Source organism: Convolutriloba macropyga, chromosome 5 (genome assembly GCF_964194025.1).
Source record: "Convolutriloba macropyga chromosome 5, txConMacr16.3, whole genome shotgun sequence".
NCBI classification, from domain to species: Eukaryota; Metazoa; Xenacoelomorpha; order Acoela; family Convolutidae; genus Convolutriloba; species Convolutriloba macropyga.
Window position 1 is genome coordinate 28,683,173 of NC_134472.1, and position 23,091 is coordinate 28,706,263.

The 23,091-nt window shown below is 32.1% G+C and overlaps 1 protein-coding gene across 7 annotated transcripts in view; it reads right to left on the reverse strand.

Annotated features, from left to right (window-relative positions):
* The window catches only part of LOC142339293 (synaptotagmin-7-like), an 81,453-nt gene that overhangs the window by 38,525 nt on the left and 19,837 nt on the right, over positions 1-23,091 (reverse strand). Inside the window, exons 1-3 of one of the 7 annotated variants that reach the window (XM_075389216.1) lie at positions 20,906-21,316; positions 1,780-2,486; positions 925-1,174 (exon numbers count right to left, since the gene is read on the reverse strand). In XM_075389216.1, the coding sequence (XP_075245331.1) occupies positions 925-1,170 (246 nt within the window). In that variant the 5' untranslated portion in view covers positions 1,171-1,174; positions 1,780-2,486; positions 20,906-21,316. The other 6 variants (XM_075389210.1, XM_075389212.1, XM_075389214.1 and 3 more) reach the window with 6 other exon arrangements.

The following is a 23,091-nucleotide window of genomic DNA, read 5'->3' on the forward strand; positions in this document are numbered from 1 at the left end:
AAAAAAAGATTAATTTTCTTCTATTTTTTCTGTCTTGCAACTGTGTTCAGGGGAGAATGAGAGTTTTTATAGTTTTGATATACATTTGAAATATGAGAGTTTAAATTGTTTTTTCATAGCAACTGCATCATGTTTTGCGAAACTTTACCATATTTAGCGGTATAAGTTCTATCAAATTTATATTAGTCGGGTTCAAAGCCGATACATTTTCGGCGACAGAAGATTGATGCACTTTTTACAAGGTCAACGACAACTGATCTATTTGTAATTTAAGAACCTTTTGTTTTTTCGTTACAAAACACATAGCAGAGTAATTTTCCCGAACGTTTCAATCAATAAATTGGAAAATTGCATGTTTCTCTTGAATGCGACATATTATCCCAAAGGACAGCAAACTGTAAAGCGTGACTTGATAGGCACAATAGATGAGTAACATAGAATTGTATTATTATTTATTGAATGCTATGGAAACATCAGAATTTAAAAAAGACAAGCAGCTAAACCCGGGTGAACCGCATCGATATACAAAAATACCTTTAGGAATATTGAAATTGATTCATGTAATGAGATGATTTTCACATCTTCGAAATAGTGAAGAAAACAGCTTTCTGGACTGAAAAAGTTTTTCTGTGTTGAATTTAGTTTTTACTTAATTCGTCACGAAATTTTTCTAAACCTAGGGGTGTTTTGTAAATAATTAATTTTGGTCTGTGGCATTAATCAAAAGCACCATAGATTATTCAAATTGTTCTCAGAAAAACAGCTAATCTTGCAAGTATGCAAAACTAATATTGAAAGATCTTCCATGAATACTGCATTAAATAGCGTTGTCGTGTAACGTTACCAGCATTTATTTCCGGTAATGTCTTGCAACATTCAAGATCTTGAAAGATTAACTTTTCTTTTTGACCCGGGTAAACATACCGATTTCTTAGTCGGCGACGAATCGCTGGCTCTTCGTAGGTACTTTGAGGAACTGATTTTGATGGGGTGTGAGTGTGGGACCAAATCCTGAGAGCCACCGTAGCCAGTGTCAGTGTCCGTTCCCGCAAATTCCAGAGGGTCATGTCCATTCCCATTAGGGAAGCAGCATGTCAAAACATCCCACATATTGGCGCGTCTTCCAGGGCGCATTAAACGGTTGCGTTTGCTATGCAGAGACAGTGCCATTATTCTGTAAATTAAGTAATCTTCTAACTTTTATTTAACTAATTTGAGTACCCTGAAGATCAATTTCTACTTTGGATCAGCCTAATTATTCGCTAGTGGTGTAATTGCTGCATTTTCCACTTTGTAATAAAAGATATATTGATCAGAGATGGATGATAAAGGGTTTCCTAGAAGGGGTGTTGGCGGCGCTGTTAGCAAAGCTATCATTAAAAAAATTAGTTTTGTAATTGAATTCATTCAATCATAAACTCACAAAGTCGATTGTAATTTTTTAAGAATTGGATTAACGGAAATTTTCACTTTGGGTAAACAAAAGTATTTGATAACTATAGTAGCGTTTAATGAAGGCCGCTCATAAAGATAACTTCTATCATAACTCACTACCTGTCTAAGACGATCAAAATTGGATGATAAATAGTTTGAGACGCTAACACAATTGAACTTTTACATCCGTTCGAAAAAGAGTTAACTCGTGACGTCACTTTTAGGCTGTAACAATTGACTTGAATCAGGATAAATCTGTAGTTTCCGAAATAGAAACATTCTCCAAAATTGAATCTAAAGCGACTTAGTAAAAGAACAGGAACAAGGACTGAATAATGTACTTACATTGATGTAAAATTGACGAAGAAGATGGGTTATTTTTTGAGGTAATCCGAGTCCCTAGTTTCCGCTTCTTAAATTATTCAACTTGAAATATGCCCAAGGAAATGAAGAAAGCTTTCAAAATATTCCCCGGTTTGTGCTTTTTGTTGTAAGAAAGAAATATTTCCAATTAGCAATGCATGTCAAAGACCTGTCAACTAGGGGAACAAAGAGCATAATGGAATGAAAACAATTGTGAATTTTGAGTAAAAATCGGCTCAGTACAATTCGAAATAGTTTCCGTAACTATGCGCCGTAATCAACCTGAGGTAAACAAAAATCAACAATTCTCTCAAAGTAAAAACAGAAATTAATTATAATCGGAAGCTTAATTTGAATATGAACCTTTAGCAGGTCAAAGGGTAAATAAACGTGACAAAAAAACTCAAGTTCAACTTTGGTAAAGTTTAGATAAACTTCAAATTCACTGGCTAGGGGCTGCAACTTTTCAATATAGAAAGGGCTTTTATTGATTTTGTGCCCTGAGAGAGAAGGGTTATGAATTTAAACTGACAGGTATCACCCGGGCAAAGAACCCGACTGATAATAAGATGGTAAGAATGATACGCATAGATTGTTGTGGATAAGTTTCCATTTGCTGGTGAAAGTTTGGGGGCAGTTTTTCATTGTCTTTCACCCCTCAGTTCCGCCGATTGGTAGTCTGTTTCCTCCTAAAGCAGAAAGCCAAACAAAACAATAAATTTATGCCCACAAGATCATAAATTGAGCCAAGGTTATGAATAAAAAGTGGACGTGGATTATTCTTTTATAGTGGCTGACGGCAGACTGCTCAATTTATTCTCATTTCGTGGGATGTCTTGCACCCCAAATCTAACCCCCCCCCCCCCAGCAATAGCACCCCTACCTTTGTCGCATTGTAAATGCACGGATGAGTTATGATACTATTTGATTTATTGTCTCGCGTTGCTCAGCCATAAAATATTAAGAAAAATTCCGAAAAGATATAATAATTCCATCCGGCAACTAACATTTGGTTTTTGATACAAAGCCGTTACGTGAACAAAGCCGCGCTGAGACAGTTTAACGTGAAATGCTTTTAAACAGAGCCTGAATCAGTTTGAAAAGGAGGCTATTGTGTCAGTGTATAGTAATGAAACGACAATGGAATTATTTTAAATGTCTCTTTTGAAAGGCGGGGAGAAACAAAATCAATTGGATAAACAATTAGTAAACAAAGACCTTGTGTTTACATTGAAAAAAAACACAACTAAGGAATGGGAAATTGTTTCGGAGCGCATTTAATGGATTTGCAGTTTGTAAATAAAGAAGTGCACAACGTAAACAAGTAAAAAGGAAAAAGGTTCAAAATGTGACTTTTAAACAAATATTCTCATCACTTTGGTTCTTCTGTGATTGTTTCTCTTTTCTTCTCCATATTTCCACATGATTTTCCTTCTGTGTTATTCAAAAATTTACCCCCAATTTTTTTTACCCGCAAATAACAATCAAACGGGGGTGTATATGTGAAAAAAATTGGGCGTGCGGATTTATAAAGTGTAGAAAAAAAACCATGGTACAATATTTTGCAAATGAGTGATTGTAGAGAAATTGCACAATCTTTAGGGTGCAAGGAATTCATCGCGGATGTTTTTACGATGGTATTATACTATTATTAGGACCAAAAAGGTGAAATACAAGGGAAAATTAGGATGGATTATAGAGGATACGCACAGCAGTGTATACACACAGTAGAAACTCAGTTATCTATTCCCTAACAATCCTGGTTTTTTCAACTTTTATCTGTCAAAAGCAAAAGTGGAAGTTAGTCGCCTTATAGAAGCTATCGTAAATAACAAAACAAAAATAAACAAACAAAGTGCTTGAGACTTTACTATCAATCATTGGTTTATTGGTCATTAATACGTTGACACATATCACTAGCTGGGCTCTAGCTCTAGCCACGTCTTTTTGTCGGTGGTATTACAAATTTTTCTGTAAGTTAACGAAATTACCCTGAGATTGCAGTCCTCAAATGAACTTTTTAGTGCTTTGAATCGATTCAAAGATATCTCGAAAAATTTTGAGCATCATAGAATGCCAATAAAATTTTACTGTTTTAATGCTAACTGTATTATGCTGGTTTATAATAATGCGAACTTTTATAATGCTAACATTTTATAATAACTGTTAGATTTCTCAACTTTATAAACCAAAATTGTATGCTATAAAATTTTTGCTCACCTTTTTAATAGAAAGCTTTTTCGATTCAACTTATTTTTTCGAGCAATTTTTGGCAAAATCAAATTACATTTGTGATCCCCTGCATATTATAGCAACACCAAAAGGGGGGTCGCTTGTTGCCTATATGCTAAACTTTTAATATAAAAAGATCAATGGTGCTTACGCGTGAACAAACTTTCCAGCCTTCTAGATATTTGTGGAAAACAACAGGGGGGAATTAGCAATGTTGGGGAAAAGCGATGGAGCATTGATTTGGCATAAAAGTAAACAAAAACAAATCAGTGATGAGAGCGAGAAAGGGGAAAATAAACAAGCCGGTCTCCTATTTCTACTTCCTTTGAACTATAATTTATCTCCTTGAATTAAACACGTACACACAAACATATAACCATACAAACATAAACAAACATACACTTACTACGCGCGGCATAAGTGGCTCGATATTTTTGTACCTATGTGTGGTTTAAAAAAGGTTCTAAAAATAACAAATGCCTGATCATTCGTTTTTGAAAAGCACCATTTAGTTTGCTATGACTGAAAAACAGAATAGTGGTAGCAGCGTAAATGAGTGCTTTGATCCAGCAGTTTCCAAATACCTCCCCCTTATAAAAACAGGCCATTATTTTCAATAAGCATGTGTCAATATATTTTCCATTATTGAGTTTTATTTGAGAGAAAATTGAAAAACAAAAGCAAATCAATTTTTGACATGTTCAGTCATTGAAGCCAAATGAAAATGTGTTCAATCGTCAAAAATTAAAAATTTTTTATTGTTCACGTCATCTCACAGCTCTTTGAGATAAAGCTATAACATATTACCCGGGTCGGGTGCTGATGGTTAACTTATAAGAACTTGCACGTTTCCTTACAAGGTCTTACAGGGCGATACATCGCCTTACCAGTTTTTCTGCCATTCATACAACTTCCAGAGTTCTTACAACGTAACCATCCGCCTTAGAAGGTCTTACAAAGTTAACACTCCCACTTAAAATTTCTTGTTAGTTGACCATTTGACACCGTTTGTCTTGTTAAAGTCTTCAAATTTCTGATTGAAATTGAAGCCAATTGAGGGCACAAAATTTCTGGCAAAATTTAAGTATAATAAGAAAAAGCTAGTGCAACAGTTTAAAGTGCAACAAGCATCCACCTGGTGAATATGCAAAACTGACAATTAAATCAACCAATTGCAGTAAAGCTAAAATGATCATAAGCAGATTATTAAAGCTAAAAATGTGCAGCTGCTGAAAGAAAAAGAAAAACAATTGAATTAACCAAGATAATGAGAAGGTATTTTTCATTGTTTTTTGGGTTGATCGTATGCTGACAAGAAGATTGAACACAGTTAACTTAGCTGAAAGAAATAAAAACATCATCCAGAAGTTCATTGTTCGATTTTAAATTTTGTATTAAATTGGTAGCATTACTCCAAGAAGAAAACTGTTTCTTGTCTACATTCAGATTTTAAATGAGAACCTGCAATAGAAACAACCAATCGTGGCACAGCTCTGTCGGAAAGAACTTACGAAAACATTACAAGTTAACCATCCAATTTGCAAATCATACATTTTCACAAGTTAAACAATCGACCTGCAAGCTCTTTGTTTATCTTCACATTTCTAAATTCATAACAGTTGCAATTTTTTGCAGTCAGTTGTAGGATCATACAAGATAACCCCAGGATACATACTCAAACAGAATCTAGCGACATAACAGGCCCTTGCAAGAATTTAACTCGTGAAGCAATTTTCAAATGCATTTTACGTACAAATACTAGACCAAAAGTGTATAACCCTAAAGTCTCACTAGAAATCATTAGAAGGAAGACTCGATAAAACAAAAGAAAAGAAATGAAACCAATTGAAACCAACTGAAAAAAAAGAACAATTTTGTTATGTGAATATGTAACTGTACAAATGAACTAGAGCTACAATCAACATCTATGTAACATCCTTTTTCTAAATAATTCTCTAACAGAAACGTTTTTAAGTAATACGTGGCCTCTTTTAAAATACGATAGTTTTCGATTTGAAATATATATATATATATATATATATATATATATATATAATTGTAAAAGTTCAAAAACTGGAAATCTATTTTGGAAATGAAAAATCCAATCAAACTAAAACAGAGGTTACCCACGTTGCATAAGCTACTGGTAAGTCATGATTGAAGCAATTCATGTTTGATTTTCGAGCTCAGCAAAGGATCGTTTTATTGAGTTGATTATCAATTCAAATGAAACACAAGCGGAAAATGAAAAAATATGGGTAATATCGACTAAAACTTAAATTTCTTAGATTAGCTTTGGCTCTAAATTTTGAGTTAACCATGCGTTTGGCAACTTCCATACATTTTCACAAGTTAAACAATCGACTTGCAGGTCCTTTGTTTATCCTCACATGCGTAAATTCATAACATTTGACTTCCTTTGCAGCAAATTTCTAAGACCATACAAGATAACTCCAGGGTGCATACTCAGCCACAACTCCTGCTATATAAAATTCTCTTGCAAAATAAAAATCTCCTGCTATATAAAATTCTCTTAAATTTCTTAATCAGGAAAAAAGAACAACTTGGTTATGTGAAAATGTAATTCTACAAAAGAACCAGAACTATATTCAACATCCTTTTTCAGAATAATTCTCAAATTGCAACGTTTTTAAGTAATACGTGGTCTGTTTTAAGTTATGATAGTTTTTTAAGTTTTCGATTTGGAATATAGAAAATTGTAAAAACTCAAATATTGTAAATTTAAATTAAAATTGAAAAAACAGATCAAACTTAACAGAGGTTACCCAAGTTACATAAGCAACTGGTAAGTGATGATTGAAATAACTCATGTTTGACCTTGGAGCCCAGCAAAGGATCGTTTTATTGAGTTGATTATCAATTCAAAAGAAATACAAGCGCAATGTGAAAAAAATGTGCGTAATACCGACTAAAACTTATTTTTCTTGGAATAGCTTTGCCTCTAAATTTTGATAAGGCCTATACGAACTAACAATATATTCCCAAAGCAAAAACACTAAACAAAATCAGTGATGTTTGAGCATCACTCCTAACATACACAAACTTTATTTGTTCTTAATTAAAACCAATTGAACAAATGATCAACCAGAAAAAAGTTAAAACCAGACGTTGGCAACAAAATTTAACCAGAACGCAAATGATAGAAACAGAAAACCTAGACAAAATTTAGAAGTTCTTCAAATTGTGACAAAAATTAATGACGCTTATCTTATTTCTTCGATTGGCTATCAATTGAAAAGGAAAATTGGGTTCAGATTGCCTCCAAATTCACTTATGAAGACATTAATAAAAGGGACTGAAGGACAAAACAACAACAAAAAAACCAAAACAGTCAAAACGTAAATATCACTTGATTTTTTCTTCGATAAAGGATTTCCCGGTCACAAAAGCATTTTAGCTAAAGACTACGAGTTTTTACAAAGATCTTTTTGTCAACTATAGTCACAAACCTCAGATTACTAGAGTATAAAACATATACAAAAGAAACACCTAAGTTCGTAAGTTCAGAACTGAAAAAAAATTACAACAAACTTTAAAACAAATAGTTTTAAAGTATACTGTACAATGAACTATTTTTAAAAAGAGAAACACTATGTAGTTTTTTGAGACCTCATAGAAAATTCAACAAAATTTCACAGCCTTCAGACTCAGTAAAAGAACATATTAAGAACTAATAGAATATAAAATTTTAATGAAAACGTGTAATGTCAAAGACAACAAATTCATTGGTTGCCCCCTGTTAAAAACAGAAAACTGAATTTGTGCATCATTAGTACACACAAATTTTGTTTGCTAGAATCAGTAATTCTGACGTTAAAACTCAATTTTAGATAGAGTCTTAAAAAAAGATAGACTTGTATTCAAAAAGTAAGAAAATAACTAAAATATATGGGATCAGTTTTCTTCATTTCACAAGATGGAACACCAGAACAGATAGAGAACAGACTTGAAAATAAAGCTTATGGCATTTTCCAATAAGTAATAACGACAATTAATTAATCAAGAAGTCAAATAATTTTGAAAAGCAACAAGAAAATGAGGTCCAGGAGCCAACATCCATCCAGTTTTCAAACTAAGTTTCAAACAGAAACTGTAAAATCATTCAAGTAAAAAATTCACTATTATTCAGTGAGCTTAGCCTCAAAATAATTTCGATTAAATTTGGAAAACTCGCGCTCAACTTGTAAATGTGTGATAAAGAATAATATAAATACATCAGGATTCAAATGAAACGCAGATTTCAAAATCAAAAAGACGTCGCCCAAACTGGATAGCAGTGAGCATAATTTGGGGTAATCAGGTTGCCCGCGAAACTTAACAAACCTTAGCTTATTTCAATTTAGTTATCAGACCAATTAAACTCACATATGCGATAGTAAAAGAACCACAGGGGAAAACCTAAATAAAACGACATTCTCTTTGAAATCTGGTGTTGAAAGATTAAAAATCAAGTAAAACTTCATATAACAATTTTCATAAAACGAAAGGTGTCAATAACACAATATAGACAAAACTCCATTTTTTTTTAGAATTTAAGAGGCATCAATTTTATATTTATAATTAGATCACAGTTGAAAAATAATGTTTATATCAAGTATTATTCATTTTTGACAGATCAACTGTTTAATAAATGTGATTGAAGGGTGAGACAGCAAAAACGAGAACAAAAACGGCCAGAAATAGAAGATCTATTATAGTTTGAGAAAGTTTCCAGTCATAAAAAACTTGAACACGTGTCATTGATAAGTTTCCTTTTTCCACTACACAAATCGATGGAACCTTCGATAACTCAGATGTAACAAAGATACAGAACAAAACCCTTTGGTCAAAACTAAGAAAGTAACTTAAATTTAACTAAACAAATGTAACTAAAGCAATCAAAACCAAAAATTATAAATCGAGAAAATTCAATAAACTTTCAGAAAATTCGTCGTAATAAAGAATATCATCGAGACTTGTAGGTATTGGCATTCACAAACAAACATAGACAAACAACAGAAAGAAAAACTGTTATAATGAAAATTTTTTGTCGACGCTAACAAAACCATTGGTTTCCCACAGACTTCGCCCATATAATTTATACCAATGCGAATACTCATCCGTGAAGCAAAAGCATCACACAAAGTATACTCTGCTAGAAGTTCTCAAGAAGAGACCAAAGCAGAAATCAGGTAAACGAAAAATTGTAAGCAAGCTTGACTATAAAATTGGAAAGGTCTGGATCCAAATCTTCATTTGTTCTACTCTAAAATCCATGATGAGACAAAACACAGTTTTGATATAGCTTCAGGGTTACTCAAATCCGTGACAAGAAAAGTGACAAGAAATATTCACGAAAACAAAATTTCGACAACTCCTACCAAGACAAGATGTTGAAAACGCGTTTTAATTTTACGATCTACGTTTGGCGTGCTTTCTTTTTATACCACTCTGAACATTTTACGTTAATTATATCAATCGGCCAAAATCGACTCATAAAAACAATTGAACATACAATTCCTCCTCCACAAGAGTTATCGCATAATTAAACTCCATTTGAAGATATCGTTTAACAGATAATTGATCTTTTTTAACTGTTAGCTGTGTCAATTACGTTTAAACAATGAATAAGATTCATGGAAGACAACATTCCTTTGCAAGAATCTTGCAGGAACATGAGAAATACCAATATAATGCAATACATTGCAGAGTCTTTCAATATGAAACTTTATCCTGCAAGTGTCTCACCCAATGTTTGAAAAACCTGTTAATTATAGCAACCAGAGAAAGATTTTCTTAGGTCAGTTAAAATCTGAACCCAACTTTGTTCCAACTCCAAGTCTTCTCATACTCTGAAAATCATGATGAAACAAAATACAGCCTCGATATATATTCAAGGTTACACAAATCCGTAGATAATGAAAGTGGAAAAACTTTTGGCAAAAAGTTAACAAACACAAGCACTTTTTGAAACGACAGGAAAAAAGTATTTGCAAAATTTTTAATTTTCAACAACTCCTCAAAAAAGTGCTCAAAACGACTTTTTAATTTTACAATCTACGCTTGACGTTACTTTCTGTTAACACCACTCATATTTTTTTGTTAAAAAAATCGATCGGCCAAAATTGACCGAACAAAAAACAATTGAGCATATATTTCATATCATCTGTTGTCGTATAATTAAGCTCGCTTTATAGATTTTGTTAAACTAATAACTGATCACTCTTAGCTGTTAGCTGTATCAATAAGTTTTAAACAATGATTAGGACTCGTGCATAATATCATTTTTTTGCAAAAATCTTTCAAGAAGTTGAGAAATATTATCATAATGAAAAACCGTACGAAAAGACAAACCTATTTCATATAAAACTTCATCTTGGAAATGTCTCACCCAATGTTTAAACTCTATTAGTTATGGCAATCAGCGAAAAATTTTCATTGATCAGATGGAATACAAAACCAACTCTATTCCAAATCCCAGTCTGTTTTACTTTAAAAACCACTTTGAGACAAAACATAGTCTCGATTTAGCCTCAGGGTTACTCAAATGCGTAAATGATGAGAAATATAAGCTTAAAATGTAAGTTTGAAGAACTCAAAAGTCAAGACGTTGAAAACGCTTTTTAATTTAACACTCATTTCTATGTTAAAAACATCGAACGGCCAAATTTTGACTCAACAAAAAACAATTTAGCATATAGTTGCTCCACCAGTAGTTCCTCCTCCAAAACGAAAAGACTAAACTCCTCCAATAAAAAACAAACTCCAATGAACTCCAATCGTCCAATATAAACTCTTCCAATAAAAACTCTCCCTTTTTCTTGAAAGTGTCTTACCCAATGTTTGAAGCCTTTGAATTATAGCAATTCGAAAAAAAACTCACTGATCAGATGAAATCCAAAACCAAATCTATTCCAAATCCAAGTCTGCTTTACTTTAAATCCATGACGTGACAAAAACAAATTCTCAACATTGTTTCAAGATTACTCAAGTCCGTAAAAGATGAAAACGGAAAAGTTAACAAACACAAACACCTTTTCAGAAACAAAAGTGTCAAAAAAAATCACAAACAATGAAATTTCAATCACCTCTCAAAAAGAAAGGTTTTGAAAACGCTTTTTAAATTCCACACACTACACCTTACGTGCTTTCTTTTTATTCACTTTTATTTAGCGAGCTTAGCCTCGAAATAAACTCTATTAGATTCGGAAAAAACGGGCTTTACTTGTAAATGTTTGCAAAGGAAAAATATAAAAACATCTGGGTTCAAATGAGACGCAGATTCCAAAATCAAAAAAAGTCGCCCAAATTGGATAACAGTGAGCATAAATTGGGGTACTCAGGTTGCCCAAGAAACCTAACAAACCTTAGCTTATTTCAATTTAGTTATCTGATCAAATAAACTCACATATGTGACAATAAAGAACCACAAGAGAAAGCCTAAATAAAACGTCATTTTCTTTGAAATCTGGTGTTGAAAGTATAAAAACCAAGTAAATTTTCAATTAACAAATTTCAAAAAAAATGTTAAAAGCCCAAAATAGACAAAACTCCAAAATCTTAAGAATTTAAGAGCCATCAATTTTATATTTATAATTAGATCACAGTTGAAAAACATTGTTAAAAATAAGTATTGCTAATTTTTGACAAATCAACTGTTTAATAAAAGTTATTGAAGGGTGAGCCAGCAAAAACAAGAACAAAAACGGCCAGAAATACAGGATCAATTATAGTTTGAGAAAATAATAAGTTTGATTGAAGTCGGAAAAATCGGGCTTTACTTGTAAATATTTGCAAAGGAAAAATATAAAAACATCTGGGTTCAAATGAGACGCAGATTCCAAAATCAAAAAGGTCGCCCAAACTGGATAACAGTGAGCATAATTTGGGGTACTCAGGTTGCCCAAGAAACCTAACAAACCTTAGCTTATTTCAATTTAGGTATCTGATCAAATAAACTCGCATATGCGACAATAAATGAACCAGAAGAGAAAGCCTAAATAAAACGTCATTTTCTTTGAAATCTGGTGTTGAAAGTTTAAAAACCAAGTAAAATTTCAGTTAACAAATTTCAAAAAAAGAAAAATGTTAAAAGCCCAAAATAGACAAAACTCCAAAATCTTAAGAATTTAAGAGCCATCAATTTTATATTTATAATTAGATCACAGTCGAAAAACATTGTTAAAAATAAGTATTGCTAATTTTTGACAAATCAACTGTTTATTAAAAGTGATTGAAGGGTGAGCCAGCAAAAACAAGAACAAAAACGGCCAGAAATAGAGGATCAATTATAGTTTGAGAAAATTATAAGTTTCCAGTCATTAAAAACTTGAACACATGTCATTGATGAACTTCATTTTTTTCGCTACACAAATGGATGGAACTTTCCTTAACTCAGATGTGACAAAGATACAGAACAAAACATTTTGGTCAAAACTAAGAAAGTAACTTAAATTTAACTAAATATATGGAACTAAAGCAATCAAAACCAATAATTATATATAGAGAAAATTCAATAAATTTTCAGAAAATTTGTTAGAACATCATCGATAATTGTAGGTATTGGCATTCACAAATAAAATAAAAAACAACAGAACGAAAAACTGTTAAAAAAAGTTTTTTGTCGGAGCTTAAAAAAGCAATAATTTATACCAACGCAAATACTCACCCGTGAAGCAAATGAATCATACAAAATACTTCGCTAAAAACTTTCATGGACAAATCAAAGCAGAAATCAGGTAGCAGAAAATCTGTAAACAAGGGTGACTATAAAATTGAAAAGGTCTGGATCCAAATCCTGGTATGTTCTACTCTTAAATCAACATAGTTTTGATATAGCCTCAGGGTTACTCAAATCAATAATGCTAAAAAGTATAATTTGGCTAATTTAAAAAACACAATATTTTTTTAAAACAAAAGCGGCGAGAAGTATCCACAAAAACCTTAAAAAGACAAGATGTTGGAAACGCATTTTGATATTACCTTTTATTCTTGACGTGCTTTCGTCTTCTACCACTCACAATCTCTATGTTAAATATATCGATCGGCCAAAATTGCTTAAAACAAAGAAAAACAATTGAGCATATAGTTTCGCATCCATAATTGTTTTTGAACAATTTTTTTGCATGGTTAAACTCGCTTTATAGATGTCTTTTGACTGATGAATGATCACAATTACCTTCATTTGTATCAATTATGTTTGAGTAAAAAAAAAGACTCCTGAAAACTAACATTCGTTTGCAAGAACCTTACAAGATCTTGAGAAATACATTTCTATGGCAACACTTTACAAAAAGTCTCAACTCTCTCAATATTGATTTTTATTTTGCAAGTGTCTCACCCACTGTTTGAAACCTAATAGTTATAGTAATCACAGAAAAATTTTCATTGATCAGGTGAAATCCAAACCCAAATTTGTTCCAATTCCTAGCCTGGTTTACTCTAAATACCACTACCAGACAAAACATAGTCTCTCTATAGCTTAGATTACTCAAACCCGTACAAGTTCAAATGGGAAAAAAATTGGCAATTGTTCCAAATACAAATTTTTTAATTGGAAAGAATTATTCTTTAAAACAAATATTGGACAACTCCTACAGAAGACAAGATGTTAAAATGCTTTTTAATTTTACGATCTTCCTTTGGCGTGCTTTCTTTTTATTCCAATCAGAACATTATACGTTTAATATATCAATCGGCCAAATTTGACTGATAAAAAAACAATTGAGCATAAAATTTCTCCTCCTCAAGAATTGTCGCGTAATTAAACTTGCTTCATAGATATCGTTCACAGATAACTGATCTTTTTTACCTGTTAGCTGTCCCAAAAAAGTATACAACATGAATAAGGTTCTTGGAGGACACCATTCTTTTGCAAAAATCTTGCAGGAACTTGAGAAATACCGTTATAATGCAATACGTTGCAAAAAACAAATCTTTTCAATATGAAACGTATGTTGGAAATGTCTCACGCAGCGTTTAAACTCTATTAGTTATAGCAATCAGAGAAAAATTTTCATTAATCAGATGAAATCCAAAACCAAATTTATTTGGAATCTAAGTCTGTTTTACTTTCAAAACCACAATGTATCAAAACTTAGTGTCAATATAGCTTTTGGTTTACTCAAATCCGTAAATGTTCAAAATGGAATAATAATTTGGCAAAAGTTAACAAGCACAAAATCTTTTTTAAAAACAGAAGTTGCAAGAAATATTCACAGAAACTGTAAATTTGGACAACCCCTCAAAAAGACAAGATAGCGAAAACGCTTTTTAATGTTACATTTTACCCTTCACGTCCTTTCTTCTACTACCACTCAAGTTTCTATGTTAAATATATCGATTGGCCAAAAGTGACAAACAAAAAATACCATTGAGTAATGAGTTTTACATCCACAATTGTTCCTGCACAATTGTTTTTGCATGATTAAATTCGCTTTGTAGGTGTCTTTTGACTGATTGCTGATCACAATTACCTTCAGTTGTATCAATTACGTTTGAATAAAGAAAATGATTCGTCCAAAATAACATTCGTTTGAAAGAACCGTACAAGATCTTGAGAAATATATTTCTATGGCTACACCGTACAAAAATTCTCAACTCTCTCAATATTCATTTTTATCTTGGAAGTGTCTCACCCACTGTTTGAAACCTATTAGTTATAGTAATCACAGAAAAATTTTCATTGATCAGATGAAATCCAAACCCAAATTTGTTCCAAATCCTAGCCTGGTTTACTCTAAAAACCACTACCAGACAAAACATAGTCTCTCTATAGCTTCAGGTAGCTCAAATCCGTACAAGTTGAAAGTGGAAAAAAATTGCTAAAGTTCTCAAAAACAAAAAAATTTAAAAAATGGAAAAAATTATTCACAAAATCCGAACATTCTACATTCAAAATATCAATCGGCCAGGAATGACTGATAAAAAAAACAATTGAGCTTTAATTCCTCTTCCACGAGAGTTGTCGCATAATTAGACTCGCTTTATAGATATTGTTCAGCAGATAACTGATCTTTTCTTACCTGTTTGCTGCGTCAAATAGGATTAAAAAATGAATAAGTTTCCTGGAAGACAAAATTCTTTTGCAAGAGTTTTGCAGGAACTTGAAAACTATTATAATGCAAAAACCTTCATAAAGCTATAAATTGCAAAAGACTAAACTCTTTCAATATGAAACTTTATCTTGCAAGTGTCTCTCCCAATATTTGAAAACTAATAATTATAGCAACCAGAGAAAAATTTTCCTAGATCGGATGAAATCTGAACCCAAATTTGTTCCAAATTGAAATCTGTTTGACTTTAAAACCCACGATGAGACAAAATGTAGCCTCAATATTGCTTCAGGGTTACTCAAATTCATCAATAATGAAAGTGGAAATATAATTTGACAAAAAATAACAAATAAAAACACTTATTTTTTTTTTAAAAAAATTGGCAAAAAATGTTCGCAAAAAATGTAAATTTTGACAACTCCTCAAAAGAACAAAATACTAAAAAAGCATTTTAATTTTACTCTCTACGCTTCACGTGCTCTGTTTCAATGCCACTGACAAATTCTATATGAACACATCGATGCGCCAAAAAAGACTGAACAAAAAACAATTGAGCATTTAGTTCCCCTTCACATGTGTTGTCGTTTAACTCACTTCATGTTTTTCGTCAAACTGATTACTGATTTTTTTCACCTTTTAGCTGTCTCAGTTAAGTTTAAACAATGGTTAAAACTCTTGCAAGATAAAATTTTTTGCAAAAATCCAGCAAGATATCTGAGAAATACTATCATAACGCAATACCTTACAGAAAAACTAAGATCTATCAATATAAAACTTTATCCTATAAGTGTCTCACCCAATGTTTGAAAACTATTCAAAATAGCAATCATAAAAAATTCTTCATTGATCAGATGAAATCCAAACCCAAATCTGTCCCAAATCCAAAACTGCCTTACTCTACAAACTACGATTAGACAAAATATAACCTCGATATGGCTTCAGGATTACACAATTCCGTAAATGTTAAAAATAATTAAGAGAAAAAAATAATCTGGCAAAAATTAACAAACACAAACGCATTTCAATAAACAATAGTGGCCAGAAATATTCAAAAAAACTCTAAATTCCGACAATCCCTCAAAAAAAGTTGTTGAAAAGTTTTTTTTTAATTTTACATTTTACGCTTGACATGCTTTTTTTTAAAATCATCTAAATGTTTGAAAACTATTAGTTATAGCAGTCAGAGAGAAACATTTTTTGCTTAGATGAAAAGCAACCACAAATCTGTCCCAAGTCCAAGTCTGTCTTACTCTAAAAACCACGGTAAGAGAAAATATTGCCTCGATATAGCCTCAGGGTAACTCAAATCCCTATATGAAAAAAGTGGAAATCTAATTTGGCAAAAGTTAACTTACATAATCAACTATTGAAAAAATAGAAAAAATATTTGCAAAAACAATAAATATCAACCCTAAAAGAAAACGATGCTGAAAACGCTTTTTAATTTTACAATCTACGCTTGACGTTGCTTTCTTTTAACACCATGCAAAATTTTTATGTTAAACAAATCGATCAGCCAAAATTGACAGAACAAAAAACAATTGAACCTTTACTTCCTCCTCCAAATGTGCTGTCGTAAAATTACGCTCGCTTTATAGATGTTGTTTAACTAATAACTGATTACTCTTAGCTGTTAGCTGTATCAATTAGATTTAAACAATGATTAAAGCTTGTGCATGATTTCATTTTTTTGCTAAAATCTTAAACTATCCTGTGAAAAACTTTTCTATGGCTACACCTTAAAAAATCTCAACTCTCTCAATATAAATCGTTATCTTGCAAGTGTCTCACCTAATGTTTAAACCCTATTAGTTATGGCAATTAGAGAAGAATTTTCATTGATCAGATGAAATCGAAATCCAAACCTATTCCAAATCCAAGTCTGTTTTAATTTAAAAACAACGATGTGACAAAACAAGTTCTCAAAATTGTTTTTTGATTACTCAAAACCGTAAAAGATGAAAACGGCAAAAGGAATTCGCAAAAATTAACAAACACAAACATTTTTTTAAAAACAAAAATGGCAAGAAGAAACAGACCAAAGCAGAAATCAGGTAGCCGAAAAAATGTAAACAATGGTGACTACAAAATTGGAAAGGTCTGGATCCAAATCTTCGTCTGTTCTACTCTAAAATCCACGATGAGACCAAACATAGTTTTAATATAGCTTCAGGTTTAATCAAATCAATAATGTTGAAAAGTATAATTTGGTAAAAAATAACAAACTCATTATTTTTCAAAACAAAAGCAGCAAGAAGTATTCACAAAAGCTGTAAATTTCGACAGAATTTCAAAATGACAAGATGTTGAAAACGCATTTTAATATTAAATTTTTCTCTTGATGTGTTTCCTTCTTCTACAACTCACAATTTCTATGTTAAATATATAGATCGGCTCAAACTGACTAAACAAAAAACAATTGTTAGTTCCATATAGTTCCTCCTCCACAAGTGTTGTCGCATCATTAAACTCGCTCTAAAAATGTTTTTCAACCAATAATTGATCAATTTTACCCGTTAGTTGTATAAATTATGTTTAAACAATAAATAGGACTCGTGCATGATAACAAGTTTCTGCAAAATCTTGCAAGATATTGTAAAATATTAACATAATGCAACTCTGTACGAAAGACAAAATACTTTCAATATAACAATTTGTCATGGAACTGTCTCACCAAACGTTTGAGAGCTATTAAATATGGCAATCAGAGAAAAACTTTCATTGATAAGATGAAATCCAAACACAAATCTGTTCCATACCCAAGTATGTTTTACTCTAAAAATCATGATAAGACAAAACGTAGTCTCTATATAGCTTCAGGGTTACTCAAATCCGTAAATGTTGAAATATAATTTTGCAAAAGTTAACAAAAACAAATACTTTTAAAAACAAAAGTGGCAAGAAAATTTCAAAAAAACCTGAAAATTTCGATAATCCCTCAAAAAGGCAAGATGTTGAAAACACTTCACGCTAATTTTACACTCCACGCTTGGCGTGCTTTCGTTTGATACCACTCATAACTTTTTTGTTAAATAATTTGATCGGCCATAATTGACTGATAAAAAAACAATTGAGCATATAATTCCTCCTCCACAAGAGTTGTCGCGCATTTAAACTCGCTTTATAGGTGTCGTTTAACAGCTAACTGATCTTTTTTATCTGTTAGCTGTGTCAATTAGGTTTAAAACAATGAATAAGACTCAGTGCAAGATAACATTTCTCTCCAGCAATCTTGCAAGACCTTGAGAAAGACTATCACAATGCAATATCTAACAAAAAAAAAGAGAAAACTTTTTTTAATTTAAAACTTTATCTTGCAAGTGTCTCGCCAACGTTTGATATTGATTAGTTATAGCAATCAGAGAAAGATTTTCATTGATCAGTTAAGCGCCATCTATAAAGCGATGTTAATAAAAAGCGGAAAAAGAAGCAAACATATCAGGGACAGCAACAGACATTTTTCGATCAGATATTTGTAAATAAATTGCATTGGAAAATAAAATCTCGGTTTTGAAAGCAGAGCAAAATGAAATTAGCAAGCAGTATGAACAAAACGTCGATTTTATTTTCCGCCTATATGACCATGATACAACAATCAGTGCATTCTTCTGATCAATAATATATTAATAAATTGTTCTCCAGCACGTACAGACATTTTAATGAAAAACGTTCCTGACATCTTAAGAAAACATCGTTAGGTGCCACTGTGACTTGTCGAGTTATGTTCTGAGATTAATAAGTGAAACTCTCTTTTCTCGTGAAACTCGCCAAATCACCAAGATATAGTACACAGTGTCGAATGCAGAGCCGTTAATCTAGGTTAATGGCTCTGCATTCGACACTTTGTACTATATCTTGGTGAATAACCCTAATGAAATAGCCCTAATTGTCAAACTTGTAAAAAAAAGAGAACATTCCTTGTCACATGATCAAATATTTGCGACTGTTTTGGGAAACCTAATGCATGCGACCGGATAAATTTTGAAAGATTTGAGAAGGAAAGGATTTGTTTGAAATCTCCGGCATGTTCGTCAAAGAAATGTTCGGTTTTCAATTGCCGGTTTTCAATTTTTTAAATAATTATTAGACATGAGTTCGGTCAACTTGTGCCTATTGGGTCTAAAACTGAACATAACTTCGGTGAATAAAACTTTGAGTCAAAATTATCTTTTGCGGTAATCAACTGCTCAAAAATGGGCAGGAGGAGAATCAGATTATTTACAACACTTTTCTGGCCAAACAAGGTAACACAAGATTACCTACAATCAAATTCAGTCAAATTTTAATCTCGGCAGACACTCTATTTTTCTAAAATCTGTCAATTCATCCCGTCATTGTAAAACTACAAAAGTATAAAAAAATCACAGAATGAAAACAAAAACTGCCAGAGTAATTCTTACCTATGAAACCAAAAAAGTTCTCGTTGTAATTATGCTAAGTGAAATATTGATATATGGATATTGAAAGCTAACAGCGGCGATCTTGTGATTGCAACTCACTGTGATTTTAAAAAATGACAAATAAGAAGACAGAAATTGGAGAGAGTAAAAAAATGAAAAAAAAAGTTGCAAGCATCCATCGTAATTTCGATTCATATCAAAATGACAGGCTATTGGCCGTGAAACTAAACGCCATTTATCAGTCATGATCTCTTCAAAGCTGAAAACCCGTCATAACTAGCTTCGTTGCACTCATTTAGAATTTTCTTATTTTTTCTCATGAAGAATTTGCTTTTTGGAAAAATAACTTTCTAATTTAGATTACAGAGTTTTCTCATTTGGATCTCATCAGAGCAGTTTGTTTTGTAGTAACAACGTTACAATGATAATCAATCGGTCTTAACTCGTGTTGCAAAAGTAAAAAACTGAGGAGCATTTTAGTAGATGTGGAAAGGACGTTTAAGAAACTCAGTAAGCTTCGCTGGATCATCCGAAAAAATTCTCTTTTGATTAAAAGGCTATTAAATCGTTGCAAATATAAGTATGCATTCAAAATGTTCAATCCTTTGCTAACGTGCTAACTCACATTTTTTGACAACTTACTTTGACATTGAGCATTTGCTGAATTTTCAATGATGGCATAATGACATTTTTCAAAGAACAGAGCTGAAAATAAGACACTATGGAGCTAAAAACAGATCTGAAAAGACGGCCCAAAGCCGTAATGATAACGAGTCCTATTTCAAACTTTTACGTTTTTTCAAGAACTGTTTTTAATTCCTAGCAAAATTTAATGAATTGCTCTAAAGAGAAATGCACTCTAAGACAAACTAACCTATGGAAAGAAATCAGGATTTTGTTAGAAATAGAAGAGGTTGTTAAGCATAATTCAATTTCTTGGTTAAAACTTCACTAAAAACTGACGACTTGTAAAACTCTGAAACATTCCCGGTTCGATTAAATCTGACTATAGCGCACGATCTTGCATGCAAAGGCTTATGAAGATTATTTGTCTTGCAAGTCTTGGTATAATATATATCACAATACTATGCAGCTCAATACAAGATTGTTCAAAAAATGTTGGGAAGTTCAGTTAGAGGATTTCTGATTAGAAAAAAATCTACCATTTTGGAAAAATGCTTTAAATATAAACAAAAATGCTAGTAAATAAACAAAAAGAAAGCTCTGTAGCTTATTAAAATGTCTAACAGTTGCAAATTAATAAACATGCAAGCACCGACACTCAGTTATAGATTAATAACCTAGTTTAAGAATTGAAAAAGAAAACAGGAGAACGTTACCAGATTTGTGTGCGACAACTAAGGTAAGTAGCATATAAGTATAACAAATAAGCCGTGATCCCTTATCAAAAGTGGTACTTACATTTAATTCCCAATGATATAAGGACTATTTGCTCATTTTGTGCCTGTGGAACAAAAACAAATAAGCAGGAAAAATGGGAAAGAAAGAGAAAATGTCCAAACATTTGGGATTAAAAGACAAAAAAAAGAAAAGTAAAGTCACTGCAGTCTGCTTTCTGTTTATAGTAGCGAAGATATAAACACGTTTAATCCAATAATATCAGACGAGTATTAGTAAACAAGCATATCAAAAAGTATAATACGATGCTTTGAATTTTTAAACAATGCCATTCCAACTCAACTCACCATTAATGTGGACAGAACTTATCTAAAACTGAAAGAGAATTGAACGGACATAGATTATGGGCATTAACCTATGCAAGAGCTATTTGGACATGAATAAATATGCAAATGATCTGAGCTATTTTCAATAGTTGCGACTTATTTTATTCATGACCCAAGAACGAAATACCTTTTCCTTTTCCCCGCTCATTTTATCCCATATTCAATTCCTATTCCGTTCCCACTGGGAAAAAGTTTATGATCGAACAATTTTGTGTGCGCATACCAACACACAACAACATTGTTTCCTAAAGCGGCAAAATATGCACCATTTGTTTTGCATAAAAGCGGTTGTTTGTTTTAAAATTACCACAAAAATCTCGAGCCGTTTGATACAAAAATTTTCTAATTATTGTGGTAAAAGTTTGAACAAGAAAACTGACATAATAGAGTAAGGTAAACTGATGAGTAAGGAAGTTGTAAGGATGAGTGAACAGATTTATGGAAAGGTAGTTTAGGCGGATGCTGAAACAGGTGTAAGAGGGGGAGAATGAGGGGAAAAGAGCCATTAGTGTGACTACTCTCGTCATTACCAATCATTACTATTCTCCGCGTGGTCAAACTAAGAGCAGGTGCTATATCCTTACACAAGTATATCTACACATCTACATATAGGTCTATATGGCTATTATGAATGCATTTGAAATACTGTCGCTTAAAATGCGCTCCTCTTTTTTATTTAATTTGATTCCACTTTTTATAATAATGATGAGGAATTGAGAAAAATAAAGTATTGTGTTTGAAAAAATTGACAATTAGCCAGACATTACGTATAGACTCATAAAAATTAAACAAAGTTATTTAAATAATTTTGTTTAATTTTTATGAGTCTATACGTAATGTCTGGCTAATTGTAAATTTTTGCAAACACAATACTTTATTTTTCTCAATTCCTCATCATTATTATAAAAAGTGGAATCCAAAATTGTTTGATGGACTACTGAATTTTTTCAAACGCTGTTGTCAATGTATGACGAAACCGTCATTTATAATGAACATAATGATTTGATTCCCGATTGTGTTCATAATTTATTCAACAAAAGCAAACTTTGATAATTTCAAGTTTCGGATGATCCATGAATTGCAAACATTGTTAAGAAATTTATACTGAAATAGCTGATATGCAAGTGAATTCAAATAGCAGGCAAATAACGGTAAAACTAAAACTAATAATTGGGTATCATAAAAATGACAAAATATAGCATCAGAAAAAGTTCTGCTGTTTTTTGAGCTATTAACTGAAGCTCAACCCTCCCCTTCGTATAAAGAAGATGAAACTTTTGTATGAGGTGGGAGGGGAGGGGAGGGGGTTTGAGTTAGACGGGAAAGAGATTTGAGTTGGGGGGGGGGGGGGGTTGAAGGGTGTTGAGTGACAGCTGGGTTTTTCAATTGTTTCCATATCATTAATCTTTCTCTTGGTGCCCATTACTCAGCGTTGGTTTCTTTCACTCTGACGTTTGTGACGCTTTTAAATGGTGCACCACGTTGACGCTGATTTGCAAAAACAGATGAGACAGTGAATTTTTTTCCCTGAATTCTGAAGTACTAGAGATTATCCCAAAGGCAGAGCGTCTACTTTCGACGGCCCAGTCTGCAAAGGAGACAGGTATTGCACCCGTTGGCCCTGAGAAGTTTCGACACCTATTGGATTGGGACACTTAACAAATGAAAACAAAAAACTATTTACGTAATTTTGGTTTTAGCGATTTTAGTACGAGGCTGTTTTTCATATTAATCAGATAAAAATGGGACAAATTTCCATTCTGTTCAGAGTACAATGAGAAAAATATTCATTGAGTTAAGATGAAGATTGGAATCATACTTTGAGTTTTTCTAATAAATTCAATTGCATGCCAAGATCAAAAT